Source organism: Phalacrocorax carbo, chromosome 5, assembly GCF_963921805.1.
Source record: "Phalacrocorax carbo chromosome 5, bPhaCar2.1, whole genome shotgun sequence".
Lineage (NCBI taxonomy): Eukaryota > Metazoa > Chordata > Aves > Suliformes > Phalacrocoracidae > Phalacrocorax > Phalacrocorax carbo.
Genome location: NC_087517.1, coordinates 19149698 through 19172996, shown reverse-complemented (window position 1 = coordinate 19172996; position 23299 = coordinate 19149698). Strand labels below are relative to the sequence as shown.

General features: G+C 38.8%; 1 protein-coding gene across 1 annotated transcript in view; it reads left to right on the top strand.

The window, feature by feature from the left end:
* ITGB6 (integrin subunit beta 6) overlaps positions 1-23299 on the top strand; it is a 44319-nt gene that overhangs the window by 4136 nt on the left and 16884 nt on the right. Inside the window, exons 2-11 of the mRNA XM_009506403.2 lie at positions 4361-4425; positions 4875-4951; positions 5691-5770; positions 8526-8730; positions 9680-9926; positions 10781-10946; positions 11451-11612; positions 12363-12458; positions 17934-18023; positions 23045-23179. Coding sequence (XP_009504698.2) covers positions 4891-4951; positions 5691-5770; positions 8526-8730; positions 9680-9926; positions 10781-10946; positions 11451-11612; positions 12363-12458; positions 17934-18023; positions 23045-23179 — 1242 coding nt within the window. The 5' untranslated portion in view covers positions 4361-4425; positions 4875-4890. The remainder of the gene's footprint in view (positions 1-4360; positions 4426-4874; positions 4952-5690; positions 5771-8525; positions 8731-9679; positions 9927-10780; positions 10947-11450; positions 11613-12362; positions 12459-17933; positions 18024-23044; positions 23180-23299) is intronic.

Genomic DNA, 23299 nt, shown 5'->3' with positions numbered 1-23299 from the left:
CCAGCACCTATGCTGCAGCAAAGGTAAAGGCAGGACAGTCCTTCCAGCATCATTGCAGCATTTGTGTGTGGTTTCTGTCTGTGTTGGATTGTCCCATTTGCAGGACATTCCCACCACTATGTGGCTACACAAATCACCTCTAGTTCCTTAGAGGTGTTTCTAAGTTTCAAGCTTAGAAACATTTTTTTCCAGCTCCATTGCTTAGCTAATTGACAGGCTTCTTCTGAAACATCTGTCATTGCCGTTCTCTGGAACTGGGTCTGTCAGGCTGCTGCGGGATATATTTCTGGGTAGACTTTTTCTGAAGAAAATGCCTTCCATTTCTGCTGGGCCAAGAGTCTGGAAGCACTTGACTGTGCAGCTACAGAACATATATCTTCTTTGGGAGAAAAGTATTTTAACCACTTGCTGTGTAGACTTTTGCGTAGTCTTCAGCTGCTATCTTTTGGTTTAAAAAGTTTGACCGAAACTTTTCAAGTCTACTTTGATTCATCATTAGAGATCATCAGGAGCTTTCTAGACAAATTTCATTTGGAAGCTATCCAGGGAGAGAATAAAGTCACCAGATGTTTGAAATGCAAAGCAACCTGCCTCTGACCGAAGGAGCGTAGTCCTTTGCTTCTTACAATGGACTGAGGAGGTGAATGTCACTGTATAGGATGGAGAGAAGGGAGATCCCACGTCACTGCTTCCAGTCCCACAAGACTGGGGAAGAAGAGAGAAATGTTTTCTGAAGTGCGGGAGACGCTTCCCCCCACCTTTGTAAATATTCTGAGAACCGTCTCAGCCTATTGGACATTCAGACTTCAAATTGCTCCATATTTTTCCAGGCTTTCAGGGTGACAGTGTGTCTGAGAAGAGCATTGGGAATTAAGACCTGAGCTGTGTGTGGGGCTGAGAGATTGCTTACAAGAATTTATCCTCCATATGGATAGCTCTCCAGCTTCTAATTAAAAGAGGTTTTGCTTGCTGTGATGAGCTTGGGTCATACTGATCTCTTAGGTTGACTGATAAGCTTTTATTGGAGCTAGCATGCTAGCATGCCTCCTCTTCCAGGTTTTGTCTAGCTCAAAAGGAATTACTTGTTGTTTTCTCTTGGGCTAGTCTCCCTGTATGTGTAATTCTGCTACATCAGTTCGTTTGTAGGAGAGGCTGGTATTTTTTCTAAAATGAACTAATTTTTTAGATTCGAATGAGCCAGTGGTGAGGCGTGCTTCTGAAGGCAAACGCTTCCCATTCTGGAACCTTTACAGACCCATCAGCAGGCTGACTTATGGATTCAGCTTAGTGTGCTAGAGAAAAAAAGCCTACTGTTATTAATGAAATGCAACTTGAGTCTAATGTTTTTTAGTTTATTTCTTATTCCCTGTCCCCAACATTACCTTGCTTTCTTTCTGTACCTCAATATTCAATGTTTGTTACTTGCCAGTGAATTTGTTAAAAGTTGACTGCATGAACAGAATATCTTTCTGTGCTGTCTTCATGTATTTTAAGTGCCAGAAATGCGGGGAAATGCACTGAAGATTTTATCCTGTACAAATTTTATTATCTGTTAAAGAACTACAGACTTGCATGGTTAAGCGTTGCCCATACTGAAAGATAAACAGCTGTTTTCTGTTCTGATGTGTCATTCTAAAACCTTAACCCTGATTTAATCAAGATCAGAATTTGGTCCAAAATGCATATGTGTTGGCTGATAAAAACAAGAATAATTGCATTCTGTCTGTACTATAACCTGCCTTTTTGTTATATCTCATTGAACTGATGCCTCTAATTTGTGTGAACAAAACAAGACTGTCCTAGAAGCCTTATAGAGAAAGGAAACCTCGTCGTCAAACCAAGCAATGCCAGGACCCCAAAGGCTTTTTACACATCCTCCCTACACCAGCGTGGCTACTCCAGATTGCGATTCTGCTTTTCTAGCATGTGTGATAGATAAGCCAATAATGCATTAAATTAGTAGAGGAATTTCCTGGTCAGCTTAGCTTTAGATATTACAAGACATCTGTGTAACAAACAAGAATCATCTGTTAGCTTCCTGCTTAGGTTTTCTTGCCTCATCCGAGATCTTGGTATATGACCTTGGTACATACTGTCTCCCTGCCTAGACCTCTCTTAACCTCCTGTGCCCCTGCCAGTGGGTTTTTTATTCCCACTCTGTCCAGGGAATGGGAATAAAATTGTAAGCTTCTTATTAGTTGAGTTTTTAAAAAATCAAAACTGACCTTGATTTTTCTCTCTTTTTTTTTCCTGTGTGTTTTTGTTGTTGTTTGTTCTGCTACTTTCTTTTCCTTCTCTGCTCTCTCCAGACAATCTGGGGAGGTCTGTTCTCAATAATTTGCAGAAACGTTATTTTATTCAGGCAAGACTTATTCAGATAGTCTTTGGCAGCCGTCCCATTCAGAGGCAGGCACTTAGCCTCCAGTCATGCTGTCCTTGCCAATACCTATATAAAATAATACCACACAAGCAAATGGGGGACTGATAGTATCAAACAGAATTTGTAAGTTTTATGTAGGTTGTACTATTCATTTTATCTACAGTAAAAAGTTTGATATCTTGAATCTGAGAATAAGCATTTGCTAAGTGCCAGCTGTTCAGCTGGCTGGTCCTTAATCCGGGACACTGCTGGTGTGTGGTACCTTTTAGTGGCTGAAGGACTACCACCAAGTCCTTCGAGTACCCACTTTGAAGTGCTGTTACATTACCAGGGGCTAGTAAGAGCTACAAAGTGTCCTTTGTAGCACCGGGTTTTGGAGCTCCAAAAGACTGTAGACATAGCAACAGTATTGACGGACACATACACAAAGGTAAATTTAAAACAAGGAAATAAGATGTGTTGGATGGCACTTACAGGAGGATGTTTTTCTTAGCATGAGCAAACGTTTTCAGTTGACTCCACTTCGTTTTGAACTTATGTAGTTACGGGCAGTGTCCTCATAGAGTTGCGTCTTCACCGGCTGAGGGGACATAATCTAATCAATGCTTTTTTTATTCCACAGGAAATTGCTGTAGCTGAACAAGTGCCTTACAAAGGACACCCCAAGATATAGAAAGCAGTTGAAGGAGACTTAGAAATGTTGTTATAAATAGAAATTTTAAGATACAGTTCCACAACAGCCTAAGCTGGGCTAAATTCAGTCTAATATTCCCACCTTTCTTGCCAGTTCTGCCTGTCTTTCCTGCTCCCTCCCTTGACCAGGTACTCACTCGGGACTGGGCAGCCACATGATTCAAGGGATCCACCCAGGTGAAAAGTAGCCCCCCACCTTCCCTATGGAAGGTGACTGGATTTTAATTGGATCAGTTTGAATCAGCTCACTGATTGTTTAGACATGAGTACTGGTAGGAGCAAAGGGGTGGGAACACAAGGGCAGGGCAAAGGTAGGCTTGACGTAATCCAGCTTGAGCTGCCATGAAACTACCCACAGACTCTGTAAATACTAGTAAAATCAGATGTGCCTGGGAATATTTCCAGGCACTAGAATGAGATCGTATATGCTATTAAACTGTTAAAATGCTCCCTGGCATGAATTTGACCTCTTCCAATTAACACTCTCTGCAAACAATTTCTGGGTACAATTTGGTTGCTAGAATGGTCCCAATAGGCAATTTGCAAGCATAACCTCAGGTCTTTCTGTGCCATTTGGCCTCAATGCCCAGGAATGTTTCCAGGCATGTTAAGTTTAACTAGTATAGACCCATCCCTACCATCACATCCTGCCTCAAAATTGCAGCTGCCAACAGTTTGAAAATGGAGGTCTGATCCTGCCAGTTCTCATGGTGAGAGCAACCTAGTCCTTACAAGCTAACTTTGGTAGGATTTCTGACTGTAGAAAATAAGGATATGTGTTTTCAGACCAGCAACACAAATGATGAAATTATAATTTTATGCTGCAGTGTGTAGAGTCAGTTGCAAACCCTTGTAATAAGAGAGGGCTTGTCCTGAACAAATTATTTTCAAAACAAAAAATAGCAGAGCATAAAAGACGGGAAGAGATGAAATCTGCAAACAAGAATTCTATTTCATTTAATAAGGTTGTAAGAAATGCATATTTTACCTTCATTCGGGGGGGGGGGGGGGAGGGAGATATCAGTAACTTGTTATGTTGTTGTATCTGTGCTGTGGAAAATTTGGCCACTTATTACACAGAGTTGAAGCTGACATTATTTTTTTCCAAGTCAGTTGCAGAACTGAGAATGCAATTATTCCTCCTTCTACATATAAAAAAAAAAATCCACAGCTGCAGCATTTCCCTTTCAGTTTGCAATGTCAATAAAATAAATATACTGTGTATCTTGAATTAATGAAGCCAGGTCCTCAATTCCCATAAGTGATTGCTTTTTGTTTTTTTCACAGTTGCCTTTACAAGTTTCCCTCCACATCACGAAATCTGAAAAAATGGGATTTTTACATCTCTCCAGGTATACTCACTTGGCAATCCTATGACCTGTCTGCCTAACACACTCCCTCAGGGAATGATTAAAGGCGTTATTTTAGAGGACCCTTTTAAGAGTTGCTGTACACACAAAAACCCTCTCTCTTGGCTGGGTTGCTCTAGGACCCAGAGCAACTGGGATTGACAGAAATCTTCACCTGAATGAATTTTCCCCTTATACCTTATAAGGAGTCCAGGAAAACAAGGAAGTGATAACCAAGTTCACTTTACTTTATGCACAGCTTGTCCTCTTTACCTGCCCAGGTAGCCCTTGTTTTCACTTTTATTCATGGTCTGTCCCAGTAGGGTTGAAGTTTCCTCGCAATCCGGTGTAGGTGACATCTGAAAACATACCCTCCAGGAATGTATGATTTTTACGACATTCTACCTTCACGCGGACGATAATTAACACGCTAATATTTTTTTGTCACGCAGCCAGCACTGAAAACGAATGGGGATTGAATTGCTTTGCCTCTGTTTCCTATTTCTGCAGAGAATTAACTGTGTGCAAGGTAAGACTCAGGGGTAGGGAGATCCATTTCAAAACCATTTTTGCATTGCTTCTTGCTTGAAGTTGATACAAAATAGCTTTCTGTCCTCTGTATTTATTAATTCCTTTCTGTTTAATGACTTTTTGGGTTTTTTTGACAGACTGCTGCAGGGCTACCCTGCAAATTCATCTAAGATTTATGTGGTCATTACAACATGTATGAAAGAGATGGGCATTGGAGCAATTTTGGTTATACTAATCACTGTTCGATCCGCTGAGAAACTTAATATTATACGTGTGACTGAGTGTTTCACTGGTACTTGCACAATAAATTATAATCATATCAAGTATCTACAGACCTGAGGGAAGAAATTTTAAACATACAGAGTGAACACAAATCTGTTCTTTTAATATCCCTGGTTATGTTGGGAATGTCTTACCCGCACCACACCAGAAACACACGTAACACTTTATTAGGTGCATTGGAGAAAACAAGTAGCATGTTCTCAGTGAATACCATCCATTAAGCATGCAAAAGTAAGCACGTTAATTGCCAGCAATTGTGGTGTTTTAATTTTTATTAAAGAGTTAATCTTCTACCAATAGAAATACTTTTATAAAGGAATTTTATCAGTAATACTAAATATGGCTAAATGTGTGCATTTTTCACCTCCCACGTTCTCTAAATGACAAGATTCTTCATAAATCCAATGATTAAACATATTATTAATACTCTTTTATCTTCCTGGATTTAAATTTAGGGACCTGTTCTCAGGAAAGAGCAGTGACTTGTGAAGATTGTTTACTTTCCGGACCACACTGCGCTTGGTGTTTTCAAGAGGTAGAGTAAATGATTAAAAAAAAAAAAAATTTCAAAGTAATACTTGAATTTTTTTTGTAGTTTGTAGAAGCTCTGAGTGATGAAGTATGGACTTAATTGGGTCAGCCCGTGGTTTTGTAACGCATGCAGCACTTAGTGAAGCCTTCCTGGGGAATAAAAGTGGAATTCAATCTAGACTTTATGGTCTATTATTTATTGTTGTTGTTGGGGGGTTTTTTGTTTTTGTTTTGTTTTTTTAAAAAAACAACATTCCTCATCTAAGGCAGAAATAAAAGTGCTGTTAGAGGGCCTCTGAACATCAGCCTCAGGGCTAACTCACCCACGATGCTGGCGATGAAGCACCAGACCTCATGTCAGAGACCAGACTGCATTTTATATATTACATGCCAAGCCAGACAGTGTAAAGAGAAGGCGTTCTAGTCAGTTTGCATATACAAATTATTAATCTGGGGTTGATTTTAAGTGTGATGATAGTGCCAGTTTTATAATCAGTATGATATAGGTGTAAGTGTTTTGGCTAAAACGTTGCCATTGCAGACTTTCTGTGTAACCCTGGGCAAGTCTCTTAGCATCTCTGCTTTTAAAACTTTAATCTGTAAATGGTGCTAAATAATATCTCCCTACCTCATAGTAAATGTTAATGGTCTTAGTTCATTAATGTTACAAGATAGTCAGCTATCATCACTAAAAACTTGCCAGAAAAAATGGATAACTAAATTCTTTTTCATGATAGTTTCTGATTTACACATCAGCTGTTAAAGTTATTTCTTGCTTTTTGAAGAGCAAAATGATACCTAGGATGGGACTAACATACTGCTTTATGAAGTAGCTGACAAAGACCAAACAGCACTTTTTTAAAAAATAAGTTTGCTAAAAATAATATAGCAGTTTGCAAAGAATGTTGCCATGGGAAAAAATGCCACCCACATTAGTGTGTTTGCAGTGCTTTTTATGTTTGTCCTTAACAACCAAAACAAGATTTTCTTGAAATGAAACTTGATCACATAATTTTGACTACTGCCACGTATTTTCAGAAAAAAAAAAGTTAAACACAATTTATTGATTAAACAAACAAAACCCAAAAAACAAACAACTGTGGAACTATTGAAAACTTCAGAGTAGTAAACATGACTGTTTTTCTTTGTTCATAGGCTCATTTGCTAGAGAACAACACATCAAGAGTGCAAAAGACATAGGAGCTTTAGCATCAGAGTAAACACAAGTGCCTCCAAAGAAACCACTGTTTTCTGTAGGATAAAAACACACCTTGTAATCGTATTTGAAATATGAGTTTGCCTTTTCACACATGTTTTGAAAAGCCAGCAACTCAAAGTGTGTAACTAAAGGAGATTATATGCATCTCCCTGTGAAAGTTTTATAATGGTACATGATTTTTATGCGTGCTGTATTCAAGAAGCAGTTGGTGAGAGTTTTGCCTGAGCAGACACATCAGATTCAGTCTGAAGAATAATAACCCACTGTTCCCATTGGGTGTCTCAACATTGCTTCCACCAGAATATACAAGATCCCTGACAATTTTCAGGCATGAAGGGTGACATTTTGGTGGAAAGAAGGCTCACAGTTCTGTTTTTAATATGTTTAAAGTAAATTTTATTTGCTTTGGATGGAAAGTTTTTCAGTGACTGAATTCAGAGAATATTTGTGGTTTAATGGCTGAACCCCAGGTTGCTTACCCAAATCCAGCAGGAAAGAACAGCCCATGGTATGGGCCCATGACCATCAGCCAGGGATTGAATGTTTCAGTGCTGGTTCTGCCAGACATTGCCCAGGTTTTGGTCAAAAGGTCTTGCAGGCCAAAGCAATTTCCAGATCAGGAAGCAACTGGCTGATTTTGAGGATCTAAACTGTAGGCATAGCTCTAGGAAATGGTAATAAGGCATAGAAGCCTCTTTGTAAAACTAACCATTAACTTCGCTGCTATGCAGGGATAGTACCTACCCCGCAGCGGTGCTGTGCAAAGAAATGTATATCAAGTGCTTTGAAATAAGTGACAAAAATAAACTGCAAGCTCTCCAACTGACATCGATAGGCTTGTGATTTCCTCCAGACAGCAGAAGGTCAAGCAGGATGCTGGGCCAAATGTAACCAAATAGAGGTGGGCATTCGTGAGCCCTGCCTGTGCTGGGGAGCGAGGGAGGGAGGCTGTGGTGCATGTCGGGCACCAAGCAGAGTAACAGGGACTTGCTACCTGCTTCAGTGAACTTGTTAAATGAGTGTTGAGGAGAAAGAGTAGGTCAGAAAAAAAGCAGCGAACACTGGATACTCCACCGTCAGTTTATCCCCAAATTTGTAGGAGATTATCATCCGCGAGACCTCTTCTGTTGTTACATGATGTTCCATCAGCAGTTCAAAACTGTTTAGGAAAGACTGAATAATTTGCAGCATAATCCTTTAATAGAAAAACCAGGGGCTCACAGGGGCTTTGTGTTATCGCTCCCAGTACTGTGAGAAGCCAAATGCAGTGTGTGGCACAATTCCCATTCCGCAACAATAGAGGAGTTTCTCCCAGGATACCAAATTGGTGTAAGTTACATTAATTATACAACTATGTGATGTGATCCATGAAGGGCAAATTTAGATTTCTGTGCCACCTAGATTTCTTTCTGCGTTAGTTTGCACTAACTTGCACCTTTGTTCCTCTTCCCTGCATTGGGTTGACCTTTCATCAGCCAGGTGCTGGTGGCTGGTCAGTAAATACATTTAACTCATCCATTCCTTCTCCTGTTTGCTTTAGAATTACACAGACTTGGCTGGAATTCATGGGAGGTGTGATACCCCAGAAAACCTTTTGTCAAAAGGATGTCAGTTGAATTTGATTGAATATCCCGTTTCAGAAGTAGAAATTCACAGAAACGAGCCCCTAACTGTAGCAACCCAGAAGAACAATTCTGATGTCACACAGATTTCTCCTCAAAAATTAACTCTCAGGCTGCGACCAGGTAAGTTCATAGATGTGGGATTTTTTTTTCAGCCAATGTGATAGACTGAAGCTTCTCAGACTGAATGGTCTAAAAAAAAAAATCTTGATAGAATAAAGATAAAAGCCTGTGTTGAGTCCAAAATTATCCGTTGACTCATCAGATGGGAAGCTAGGTTTGACTGACTTCAAAATACTTTCAGAAGTGCAGGGTACATCATAAAAGTAATGAGAGATATATATTTTTTTTAGTTCTTCTATTGTCTTGCCAGTGAGGTGGCAGTGAGAGAGTGGAAACCCCCCCACCTCTCCAGCCCTGCTCCTGTGCCTCTCCCTCACAGGTCTGGCAAACAGCGTATCTCAGAGGCAGCATAAAATCTTGCTTTGAGGATTTACAAGGTACCAGTGACATTTATGGAAACATTCCTGACCTACTTCGGGGTCCTTGAGATGTGTATTTTTCCTGGAGAAGATTTGGAATAAAGAAACATAAGAGATACCCAGTTAGGTCATATCACAGTGTTGGAACTGAGAACAAAACCTCTGTGTACACTCCAGTTTTCTTTAAATTTCTAAAGTACGTGGCATGTCCCATAAGTGCTGTCTTTAGCTTTAATTAGCTTCATATCTGTATTTTCTAAAGCTGCATAGTGCCAAAGTGATGTTCTTATATTTTTAGATTACAGCAATCAGTTGTAAATCTATGGTTATGGCTTTTCTGAAGAACACTTTATAAAAAACACTAGGCAAGCTTTTAATTTTTCAAACCTCCTCTCTGAGATTTTAGTTGACGGAGAATTTTTTATGTTGGTTCCTTTTTTTTTTTAATTCTACTGATGATTTGAAATACTACATAATTTTCACCATATATATAAGTTTATGAGCAATTTGGTGTTGCTTAACTTATAAGTTAACTTACAACTTCTAAATAAAGTGCTGATATGTATCCCACTTTGCCATGACCTTCATAGGACATGAAGAAACAATACAGATCAAGGTTCGCCAAACTGAAGATTATCCAATTGATCTCTATTACCTCATGGATCTTTCAGCCTCCATGGATGATGACCTGAATACAATCAAAGAACTGGGGTCAACTCTTTCCAAAGAAATGTCAAAACTGACAAGCAACTTCAGACTGGGGTTTGGATCCTTTGTTGAAAAACCAGTTTCACCATTTATCAAAACTACATCTGAAGAAATAAACAACCCTTGCAGGTAGGCAGGAAAATACCTACCTCTGTTTGCATGCCAACATTAAGTCATAATATTAATCTTTAGGATAAAATTCCATTCAGCAGCCTCCCTGAAGCTTCTGCCCTCTTCTAGCTGTAACTGAGTCAGTTTGGGAAACGAGATTTGTTTCTTTCAGTTTCACACTCTGATCATTATTCTGTTGAGTTTTACGTTATTTGGAGAGAGGAATCTGGGAGTGATTCTGCTTTTTGCCTGTTGCTGCTAGTTACAAATGTGTTTAATGGGTTAACAAATAGGTATGCAGAATAATTATGCATTTTCCTTTGATTTGCTAGAATATACATATATACAGGAATTTTACGACATCGCTATACCAAGCAGGTGCAAACTCAAGCCCAACACAGAACAGCGGTTTCATTTACCCATCAATGGTGTTTTCCTGTTTTTTTTCCCCATAAGGTCTAGCAGTATCCCCCAAACCCAGGCTGCCTTAGTCCTTTCCTTACCTACGTGGAGGAGAAGCTGCGCTCTGCAGCCTGAAGCAGGACTGCAGCAGCTTGGTGGTGCTCTCTGAATGTCATTAAGGGACTACAGATCCTAACGTGTTTCTGAGTATGAAAGCAAGGTACAGTGGGGAGCACGGCGAGGACTGCACGTTGTTAACTGGCTGAATTACACTGCTCTAGGAGGCTTTATGCAGACCTGTGTGCATTGCCCACCTCACTGGATGCTCTATGATTCTCTTATGTTTTTCACTAGATCTATCTCAGACACAGAGACACATGACCAAACCTAATCTGGAGAGGCCTGTGAAGTAGCTGTTGTAGTGATTTTTTACTCTGTATTATCCATAAGCTGTCTCACTTATCTTTTAGAAGTGTACCATATGAGTGCTTACCCACCTTTGGATACAAACATGTTTTGCCGCTTACGAATGATTCTGAAAAATTTAATGAAATTGTGAAAGGACAGCGAATCTCTGCTAATATAGACACTCCAGAGGGAGGATTTGATGCAATTATGCAGGCAGCTGTTTGCAAGGTAATTGAAACTTCTAGGTATAATAGTAATTATTCTGTATGTTGCCACTTCTAGTATTATATGGTTGTATTTCAAAGAAGTAGATTGTTATTTTTCAAGATTTTTTAAAATACAGTCCAAGAGCTTCATTATATTTGTGTGAAAATACTTTTGGCTGTGTCAAGTAAAACATGCATATTGCAATATTTTAGTGTTTCTTTTTAATTGCCAGGGATAAATAAATAAAAGAACTGTATAATTACTGGGTCTGTTTTCTTGATTGTTTTTTCTTTAAATATTTTTTATTAACAATATTTAGAGTAGTAAACAGATTGACATGAACATGGACAGCCCGTGTTATTAAACACAGCAATGGGGAGACAAAATGTTTGCCAAAGATTTTTTCATGCTCCCTTTAAAATGATTCCCTTAATTTATTTTGAGATTACGTTCTCCAAATCTCTTGCTGCTTTCCTATATTGGAGTGCAATACAGCCTGCTAAACTAATGTATTTTAAATGACAGGACAAAATTGGATGGAGGAATGATTCTCTACATTTGCTGGTGTTTGTGAGTGATGCTGATTCCCATATTGGGATGGACAGTAAACTGGCAGGGATTGTTATTCCTAATGATGGGAACTGCCATTTGGACCACAATAATGAATATTCCATGTCAACTGTTCTGGTAATTTACTAAGAATTTTGTACAACTCTCAAAATCTGGAAATTTAAAGACTAACATGAACAACTTAGAAAATAAATACAAGTATAACTTTACCACTGAAATGTGTAAAAGTTGGGGAATCCAGATATTTCATTTTACTTGTATTTGCACATTTCAGGAAAAAGAGAACAGTGTGTTTGTATGGCGTTAGGATAGATTATAACTGGGAAAAAAAGAAAGCACAAATCTTATTCCTGCTAACCTGGAAAACACATAGAATGGGACTGATTAGTATTTCCTTCTGCATGGAAAGCAAAATTTGCATTAATCGTGTTTCCTGTAAGGGTGTGAATTCAGGAGGCATTCAGGAATTTGTAAGACACTGTTCACATAGGAGAACTTACCAGCTTAAGATTCAGTGTTCAAAAATACCTAATATATACACTACAGTGTTCAGTCTAGGACAAATACCCAGTTGCTCTGGTGCAGTGTTATTCTTTGGATTATATATATATCACAGATGCTACTGAGCCAAGTGTCCCAGTATGGAGGCTGGTACTGTACTTTTCTCGGAGGGGTTTCCTTAAAAACAAGGCGAGGAAATTATATATACTTTTATTTTGTATACATGTAGTGCCTAATTATAGTTTATACTACACAAAGAATACAGTGTTAATTATGAATATTTGAATGTGTGTTTTATGGGAGATAATTAGCAACTGGACGCACATGAAAACTGGACTGATGTGGCTCTCTTCTGTTTATTTGCAGGAGTATCCCACAATTGGACAATTAATTGACAAACTTGTGCAAAACAACGTTTTATTAATTTTTGCTGTAACAAATGAACAAGTTCACTTATATGAGGTAAGCAAATTAAAATGTTCGTTCTCCAGTATTCATTTTAAGGTTCACCCTTTCTCACAGCTGATACAGTAATTCTAGTATTAAGGACTGAATTCTGTAAGATATTTATGTAATAACAATAGCTAAGAAATTATATGTCAGAGAAAGTCTCTTTTACTTAGGAAGTGCTTCTTCATGTATTGATTTTGATGTCCTTAGGTAACTTTTACATTGGATTTCAAGTTGAATCACACTAATTTTTTAAGTCAAGGATTGTCAGACTAAGTATTGCTAAATTATGCAGTGTAATCAAATCACTATGATTAGCCTTTTGTATTTTATAAGGCTAGAGAAGGACACCTGGGCCTGTTCTTACTTTTATAAGACAAGAATATATTCTGAAAAAATACATTCGTATTCATGCTCAACTCTGAGATAATGGGGTTTTTTTAGCTGACCTGACAGTTTTATTTATTTGTCTTTGTTTGTGACTCTTTCCAATGAGACAAATGGGAAAGTAGTGGCAAGATTAAAAACACAAAACATGATGGACAAAGACCTCTTCCCTCATATATTACTCCTCATGCCCACTGAGGGAAAGCACTTTATTACGGGAATTTTTGATGTTAGGATTCCCAGAGTCCTGTTCTATGAAGTAATTTCCTGCTCTATGAAGCCCTGTTAGGTGAAATGGGAACCAGGAGAGAGGGGAGAGCAGAGGAGCAGTGGTTATGGATATGCAAAATCAACATTTTTTAATAAACTGAATATCATTCATACCTGCAGCTGTATCAGTCATCTGTACAAGCACCTGTTTTCAGCTTCCACAGGTGTAAGTTCTCCTGAAGCTTCATGTGTCTTTGGCTGGTTGGTGTTCCAGCTGTGAGCTGAGGCTGCAAGGACAGAGCTAAAAAAGGACATTTTGCTTGTAAAGAGCCTCTTGGGTACACATCTTCCTTTCATTGCTTAACTGATTTTTGCAGTGAATGTGAGCAAAAGCCCTCAATATAAAATAAGAAGGATGATGGCAATTCTTATTTCTTTTTCTTTCCAGTCCTTCTGCTGGGAAGAAATCTTCACGTGCAAAAAGAAATTCTAGATAAGAAATCAGTGAGGATAATAAGGGGTTTTGCAACCTATGCTTGGCTGCCTGACCATATACCACTGTGTGAAGGGACTCAAGGGAAGAGAAACTGTGCCTCCAAATTTATTCAGGTTGTTTGAGAGGGAGTCAGTAAGCGTGATCCTGCTGATACAATAAGCTTGGCTTTCCAAACGAACAATCCTCGCACAGCATTCCTCATTAACAGCCAAAAGTAAAGGAATGAGAAGAAAGGTGTTCCCCTGGTGTGATAACCATGTGAAAAATAGGAAATAAAGGGTAGGGGAAAAGGTCCTATGTTACAGTAGAGAGAGCAGCAGAGTCCTTGAAGTACTCACCAGTGTGATGATTTTCTATTTCTGTCCTCTGTGTAACCTAGGGAAGACTCCTCAGGGCTTCCCTGACTTGTTCCAGTTGTAGAGTTGTTTTGAGTAAGACTAATACTCCAGGTGTTTGACAAAAGCTTCAAGATTCACATCTTTCATAAACTGATTCTCAGATTACAGTTTTGACAAGGGAGGAAACATTTCATCTTGGAGCACTGACTGCCTGGCTTTTTTAAAGACTATTGAATACTGAGCTGAAGCGTGAAAATCTAGATCAACAGTAGTAGAAGCAAACCACTTACAAATGCACTGGGATTCTATAGTCATAGCATAGATTAATTAAAATTTGTGAATTAAAAGCATTTACTAAATCACATCATTGCTCAACATTTTCTTAATAGGGTCCCAATTAATGACAAGTGAATTTTTTTTCACTGATTTTAATAGGAACTGCATGAATAAGAGCTGTTCTAGAAAGTGGCTTGGAAGTATCTCTTTGATTTACAAAGCCTTATTTTGTCCAAAGAAACTGATGGCATTATATTTTCCCTTGGAAAGTGCCAGCGGTCACCCTCAAAGTTGGCCAACAATGTTCTTATCAGGGGTTTTCTATTTCAGTATCGCTGTGTCATTGTTATACCAGTATCAAAGTTATCACGTGGGCACCCTTTGTTCACTGGGAACACTAAACAAAGATTTATAGCTGACAAAAATGCAAGCCATTGTTAACCCCACAGGGCAATGGTTTGTCCATGTTACTGTTTTGTTAGGGAAAAAAAGTGCTACCATCTTCTATTTTGTAGAGTATATAGTAATCCCATTGACTATATTCTATCTGCTGCTTTCATATTTTCAATACTGTTTTCTGTCACTTATTTGGATAGCTATAGTTGTTACAGTCTGCTTTCTATCCTGTAGATGACGTCAAAAATCAGTCTCAGCAAGTCCAAAGATCATATGTAAGTCTCTGAGTGCAGTTTCTCCACACTACAGTATACTTTCAAGGATATATGTAGGGCCTGCAAATGGGACAACAGTGTCATGTTTTCATCTGTGTGATTCAGATTTGTAATATAAATGTAAATAACCAGGTATCCATGCTTAAGAATGGAAAAAGAACAAAGCAAGACATTGAGAGTTATTTCGGTAGTAAGGGGACTGCTCAGGTAGCCTGGAAGAGCTGGGAGAGGACCCTAAACCGGCACTTGGGCACCACCATTACACCAGTCTTCTCTTGGTGTTTTACTACTTTTTAGAAGCCACGGTGACGGAAATTTTGCAGTCTCCCTCAGAAAACCCTCACGAACTTAATTTTCCTTTGAGGTGGAAAGCCTCTCCTCAAATATCTCATCTCAAATCTACTTGAACTCAGCATCTAATTATATCAGACCCCAAAATTGACCATTGCTATTTATAATTCAGTTCTTAGGGACAAACGTACATTAAAATGACTGTGAGGACTTAGAAAGCACCCCTTTAAATAGACTCGATAGATTCCATTAGTATTAAGTGCAGTGTTCAGACTGTCAAATATATATTTTATATTTCTAGCCCTGTATAATCCCCAACAATTTAGCCCAAAATAATTCAGTCATTTAATATGCTTGATCCTCTTCTACTGAATTTTCAGTTTATCCACTTACATGCATGTGTATTATTATCTAACACACAAATATTACGGATTGCACAAGCACAGAATACATATGCTTGTAACGTAGCTGGTGTAGTTTTGATCCTCCCGCGCAACCAAACAGCTACTGCACAGCAATCTAAAAGAGGAGGATGGTTTAGGTCTGATGATCTCCCTGACCACAAGAACTTTAGAAACGGTCACGTGGAAACATTTATGAGGCCACTCAAAATTAAATGCAAGAAAGGGAAGGAAGTTCCTCACACTGAGACCTGATAAATTGACATTATTTATAAAAAGGGTTTTTTTTTTTCCCCCGAAAAAGGTCTTTTAAAATATATTTGCATATGTCTAACTTTTTGCATCATTAGTCTCAGCTGACTCATACCAAAGCAGTAGGGAATGCTTTTATTCTATAAAAGCTATTAATTTAAAAAGCATCTGTGAATATTGCAATTATAATGATATTTTGACAAACTGTGCAAATCCTATTTTGGTATAAAAGAAAACACCAGTCTTTAAGGTTTCATGAAGTAGTTATGTTATTTGTTTTCAAGCAGAATTCTTTAAAAATTTATTCAGATTTGGATGAGGGGAAAGAATCCCTCTTTAATCCTGACTAAACAGTACTGCTGTTGAAGCACAAACTGCTCTTTTTTGAAGAAATTATTTCTTTTTATATCACAGGAGAAAACAACTTGAAAATTGGGGATTTCAGACTGCATTTCACTGCTGAAAAGTGAACTAAAAATACTCCGGTCTCCACACTTGTACAGATTTTCAGATTATTTTTATAAAATGGGCATGACACTCTATTTATTATGAAAATTACTCTATCATTTACACTGCTAAAAATTAGGCATAACCCCAGTGAACTCAAATATGTAATTGTCAAATTTCACTAACGTGAATCAGAGTATCTCTATAAAAAGGCACTTTACCTTTTAATGAATATTTGCTAAAAGACTAAATTCTATTACATTATTAGGATGTTTTATGATAGAGGCACTCCAAAAGCATCAGTCTGCCTCATCTTGTTAATGGTTAAACAGAAATATTTGCTAAAAGATAGGTTTTAACCAATGAACTGGAGATGCACACTTAGATTGGGCTTGCAATGTCATCCTTGTATCACCATATGGAAAATTTTTGTTCAAAGAGGAAAGATAAAACAAAGTCTTCAGAACAGTACATCCCTGCTGTTTGCTTTGCATGCCACAGATTAAAGGGTGCTATACTTTAAATTCCAGGTTTATCGTCTTTTCTTATAATTATCTCCCGAAAGGTCCACGTGTACAAAATGCACAGTTTCAATATTCTAAGAATCCTTGAGAGAGCACTAATCACAGGAGGAGTCAGGAATGCAAAGCCACCAGCTGTAACATAAAATGCAGTTAATCCCACTGATTTACAATAGCACTTTAGAAATCTAATGAATGATAAGTATTCCATACATAATATATAAAGTAATCACAGGGCTTTTGGAGATGTAAAGTATAAGAGAGATATAAGGGTATAAAACTAACCATGTTTATTAAGAGCCCTCTGGATTTCTTTTAATTAAAACAACACCATTGATATGATAAATTGCCAAGGAAAATGAATGCTACAGTGTGTGTTTTTAATGATCAGCATTTATAATTTTCCAAAGGCACGGGTACAAGCAAGAGAAGTTCATGTAGTTAACAATCAGGCAAGATAAATTTTAATCAAGCATATTTAAAATCTAGCTGTTATATGTCATGTTAGTGTCACAATGCAATTTAATGCAAAAAGAAAAGAAAGCTTATTACGGAAATAATCTGTTAAATTGGCACGATATTATTAACATAAAGTCAACATATAATCAGTCATGGCCACAGACCATGGGATACATGTGGGGTGTTACAACGATCATAAACCAGCAGCAGTTTTTTTTAAGGGCCTTTTTTCAAAGTTCTTGTAGCCCTTAGTTTAAACTCCATAACTTCTGTGCCCACACTAATTAGAATTCAAGACGCTCAGTTGCTTGCAAAGATAAGAAAGTGACGGCTGTTATTGAATGTAAAGTCCAAGACTCTCAAATAGTACAGCAGCAGTAGAGCAGCTGAATCTGGTTTTGGTTATTTTTATTAAAGAAAAGCACAACTGTTGATAGACTATATCTTCCTTCTAAATTTAAGAAATTATAACTGAAGAATACTATAGTATCAGACTTCCAAGCGCACAGAGGTGATTTAGCAGTATATGTCTATATAACTTTCAGTGAAGTGCTCCTCCATAGGACTTTTTCCATAGGACGTGCACTATCGAGCCTGCAAGGGTCCCTGAAAATGCCACGATTATTTATTTTAGTTGGCGCCAATATATTTTATTCTTTTCCAGATGGTAGCTCTCTCACCTACCTTGTCATGTAGTCTTTTTTTAAATGCTTTACATTTTTCTTAAAATATTTTCAGAGCTATGCAAAGCTTATTCCTGGAGCTACTGTTGGACGACTACAGAAGGATTCTGGAAATATTCTCCAGTTGATCATTGCTGCATATCAGGTAAGGTGGTTGTAATGTTTTCTTCCTGCACGTCTGTATTTCAAAATTAGGTTGCAATTTTGCAAAAACAAGTGTCTTATAATCAGTGCAGAACAAGAATCAAATAACATAATTTTTTTATGCTGAGGTGCTGACCTTAACAGGAAAAGTTTTGTTTACTCTGAGGATTAAGCGAGCACAGAAACAGTAGTTTTATTTGTAATTTATGCTTACTCATCTCTACTGAAATTAACTGTAGAACTACATAGAATTATATCCAGTTTTCATGGTTTTCCAGATAAAAAGCCTCTAACATTCTGTCCTTCCTTACTTGTGCTGGAATGCTAAATTCACATCATCTGACATGCTGTCTTCACAGCCCTCTATTTCACACCTACTATTAAGCCTTATTTAATATAGCTCTTCAGGTGTCCCAGTTCAATACTTCTACAGGGACTCAACTCTCCCATCGGTAGCTGTCGCCAGAGCAGATGTGCAATTGCTCTGCAGGAATATCTGGGGGAAAAAAGCACTGTCCTGCGCTCAGTGCTCTGCTCTGCTTTAGCAATTTGATGCTGCCCCTGTGAGGCTGTTCTGAGGTTTTTAAAAAGCAGACCACAGGAGCTAAACTGGGTTTGTTCAGATAATACCAAGACTGGAAAGGGTTTGTTTAGGTAATACCAAGAAATACTGTAAAGATGCCAGAGACATTAACACAGCACTGCTCTTCAGAGCTTCGTTTGTAAAACGCATCCTGGCTGCCTGGTTCTCTTCTTTCAGGGGAATGTTTTTAGACAGTTTTACATGTCTTCACACAGATATATTCATTTACGTATATGCTGATATACCATAGATTTCTTTCTTGCCTCTCAGCCCCTTTTTATTAAAAACCTGTTCTACCAGTTGGCTACAGTACAAAATATCTCTTTGCAAAGAGCTTCTATTTATTTTCTTACTTTTTTTTTCTGCTCTTCCTCCTATCAACTGAATAAGACAATCATCATTATGCCCAAAATTATTTTGGTGTTGATGATAGGAAAGCAAACCAAATTCTTCTAACTCTTATAAAAGGAATACAATTGGTGAGTCATGATTTTTTTAAATGGAACAAAAAATTCCAGAAAATTCTCTGTACTATGGAAAATTAAATAAGCAAAGAACTTTAAGGTTAATCTTGGGAGTCTACACATTGTAATAAATAGGGGGGAAACCTTCACATGAGCAAAGCTATTGCAAAACATCCACTGGCACCAGGATTTCACTTCTGGAGTCCAACCTGTTGTGCTGAGGCTGGCACTCTAACATATAGACTGAGGTTCCCACATTTAACAGCTGGACTACCATTTTGTTGTCCAGTGAGTAACGGGAAAACATTAATTGTTCCAGCGCTGTGTCCAGGTGCCTTTGCTGCAACATTGTGTTAAGTGCAGAACGGTGCTTCCTCTAAATGCAGTGTCACGGCACCCTCTGCCTTGCTGGAACCCTGGAAATGTGGAGAGTGCATCCTTGCCTCTTCCCCCTAGTGTTACCTGTTGTCTATGGTTTATCTTTTCTACTCTTCTTTTTGAACCTGCTGATATTTTCAGTCTCCATTGCCTTCTGTGGCAAAAAGGAGTTCAGTTGCACTGCGTCAAGATACATTTTTCTTTTTCCCATTTCAAATTACTCCCTATGCTTTGAAGTTTTATTGAGTGCACCTTAGTTCTGGTGTTGCAGGGTTTGGTGAATAACAGCTCTGCATTCACCTTATCTTCATTTCTTCATGATTCCATAATAGTTTATCACTGAGACACCTTCCACCCCCGCAACCTTTTCTTCACATCGGACAATCCCAGTCTTTTAAGTCTCTTCTCAGCTGCTGAATCCAATGAGTCCTTCCTGAGATGTGGAGACCAGAAGAGCTTGCCGTACGCAAGACAGGGCACACTGAGGTTTATACAGAGGCCAAATGATGCCCTGTCTTGCTCTCAGTATCCTTGCTCACGATGCCCAGGATATTTTTGGCTTTTTAGCTGCTGCGTGCTTTGAGCAGATCAACTCCCAGAGCTGTCAGTGATGACCCCGGGTGCAGCTCCTGAGTTGATTCGGCCGGGGCCGGGTCCAGCCGTGCTGTGGGCAGGATTTGGAGGGGGCTCGGAGCTCAGTGCTCGCTCGCCTCCCATAGCAGCAGGAAGGCGGCTGCAGGAACAGTGCTCCTGCCTTCAGGCCATAACTCACCGTGTCCTCATTCAGGTATAGCATGTCTGGACCATGCCCCAGAGTTGCTCACAGGTTCTTAAAATCCCACATACATTTCAACATATACAAAGTGTACAAGTGGCAACATGCCACACTCAAAATTTCCCGGAGCCCATTTTATTACACTTAACCTTAAAGGTTAACAATCTTACTGCTTCGTGATTGAAAATCTTCCAAGCAGGAAAAACTGAAAACTGCCTTATTTGACATAAGTGAAGACACCTCTTTTTTTTTTTTTTTTTTTTTTGACTGGGAAGGGGGAAAGCAGGGTTAGAAATCACATGTAAAACAAAAGATCTACTTCCATTTTTGTCACAGCCTTCTCATGGTACTCTCAGCAGCGTAATTCAATGCCCAGTGTCTCTCTTTACCCACAAAAAAGGAATAAATAACTATTCACTCCCCAAGAGTAGAGTTAAGCTAAATCTTTTAATGCTTTTAAAGTGCTTTTGAGTCTTTGCTTGCTGTACAAACACAAGGTTTGCTAATACCATTCACCATGTGTTGCTATCTAAAGGCTTCAGAGAGGAAGTAAGCAAGTTAAGAAAGTCTGAGCTGTCAAAATATTTGTTACAAGGCGTTCTCATGGTCTTTCCAAGTATGATTCATTTTCTTCTGTAAGCATATTTCTGCCTGCTTTGTTTAACGCTGAATTCTGTTTAACTTTATATTGCAGAGCTGTAGGCTAAAATGCATTGTGACAGATATCAGGCCGTTTGATTAAAGTCATTGCAGGATTTTAAAATTTCAGAAAAATTCCACTCTCTTTTCAGTGCTTGGTCTTTTCACTTATGGGAAAATAAGACCAAAGAAATCATATATTAAAAAAGGACAGGTAACACAAGGGCATAAGTTTGTAACACTGCTTTGTCTGTTGTTTCATTCAGAACATTTTTTGAACCACAAATGTTGCTCTGTGAATGGCTTAAAGCTCACTAAACTGCCTGCTATTTGTCCCCAAACTATGGCCAGGCAGCTTATTAGATTTAAAACACCATTAGAAGTCCTCCCAGATATTAAGATCTAAGAAACTGGAGTTTGTCGGTTTATGCATTCATTTTCAGTGGTGTACAGTGCGTATTTTGACTTCTCACAACAGTGAGGCATGTTCATAATGACCCAGTACAGGCACCAGGATTCAAACTATTACGTCTTGGTGTTCAGCAGCATTTCATTTTCTCTCACAGTTGTATTCTATTTGAGCCTTGTAGGTTTACAGCTGGTGGAAGAGGAACTATTTGGTGATATTTCCTGTAGGATCAACACATACCAACATTCACAGTTTTATCTAGAAGTTTGCTAGCTTTGGTCCTTTTGTGAGAGCCCAGCTATTGCAAACAAATTATTTCCTAAGAATCTCTGCATTGTTTCAATAGCAAGATCAGCACCTAACTCTAAAACAAATGTGAAGGGAAAATTGGACACATCCAGAGCTACCAAAGTGACCAACCTGATGCCCAGCGCAGGGTTTTACTGCTCTGGCTGTGTGCTGGAAAGAGCTCTGGGTATTACGCGAGCGTGTCTGGCACAACGTGTTGCTGTCCTTTATTAAAGTGCTTTGGTTTACTGACAAGGTGTTCCAAATGAAAAGAGACGTTAAAAAAAACCCACCAGACACAACCCTAAGACAATTTCCAGGGAATCCAGGACATGTACAAAGGACAGGGAGTTGTCTATGCAGGTTTATACCTATTCTACTTTTAGGTTGTTTTACCCCACCAGACCTTTACTCCAGTGAGTCATGCCAATGCCTTTACTAGGATGACTCACTGAAGTCAGGTCAGCGAGCTCCTCATGCTATGATTGAAGGGCAGGGGGCATTTTGTAAAGCAATTAAGCTCACAAGAACACAAAGCCAAGTCAGTGAGGCTTTTCCTGGGCAATTACTAAGGTACTTTTTTGAAAAATTTCCATTTATTGCATCCACAGCCCAATGAAGTCATAGGGAATTTCCCCATGGTCTGCTATAGTCTTTGGATTAAGGCTAAGTTGCGCAAGCAAAGTTGCTATAAAATATTTTAAATAGTTAAATATAAAAAGCTGGTATAAGAGAATTCGGGAAGTAAGTTTTTCACTTAATAAACGAAAGTTTGATTGAACAAATCGATTTAAGAAATGAGAACATTGTTGAATACAACTTGAAATAGCACTGACAGCTCATGAAGCAGGAATTTCCATCGGGAGAAGAAAGGAAAGGAGTGAGACCCTTGGCTGCGGGAGCTTACCATGGGACTCAACTCTGGCTCTGGTCCTGGAAACATCGGGCTAACTCACGGAGGCCCCGCACTGAGGCAAAACTAAGCTCAGAGCCTGCCCTGCCGCGAGAGGGATTGTGAGGTTTGATTCTACCAGGAGAGATAAAGAGGGAGTAATATTGACATAGGCTGGCTAATCAGGAAAAGCCCAGTGCTAGCGATGCAATCAGGGACACAGATCTGTTCTTCAGTATGACCAGAGCTAAAGGAAAACCTGTATCAGTCAGCAGAGCACTTAGTGATGAAAGACAATTTAATAAAAGACCGAATTTATTCACCCGCAAGGGCAGGAAATAAGCCCCATGATAGCGGATATTAAACTGACACCACCATTGCTTTCCACTGCAAGCTGATTCTGTTGGCACTTGCTTTGTTTTGCTCATTCCCCATTTTTCTTGCAATAGAGAAGTTTCTATATAAAGTGCCAAACCGACGAATTTTACTCCTGTCTAAGTCAGGATAAGTTACAGTTGATGTTATACAAACGTGGAGCATTAGCAGAGCTTGGCAGTGTTATCGCTCCATTCATCTCCTGCCTTTTCCTTTAAGGAGCTGAGGTCCGAGGTGGAGCTGGAGGTCTTGGGAGAGACAGAAGGGCTCAATCTCTCTTTCACGGCCATCTGTAACAATGGGACCTTTTTTCCACGTCAGAGGAAATGCTCTCATGTGAAAGTGGGAGACACAGTAAGTAAAGAACAAATTCTCAGAAGATATGAAGTCCAGAGAATTTAGGACACCAAAGTAGAGAGTTTGCTCTCTATTAGATAAGCTTCCTCCAAACGAGTTACAAAGAAAGCATGTGGT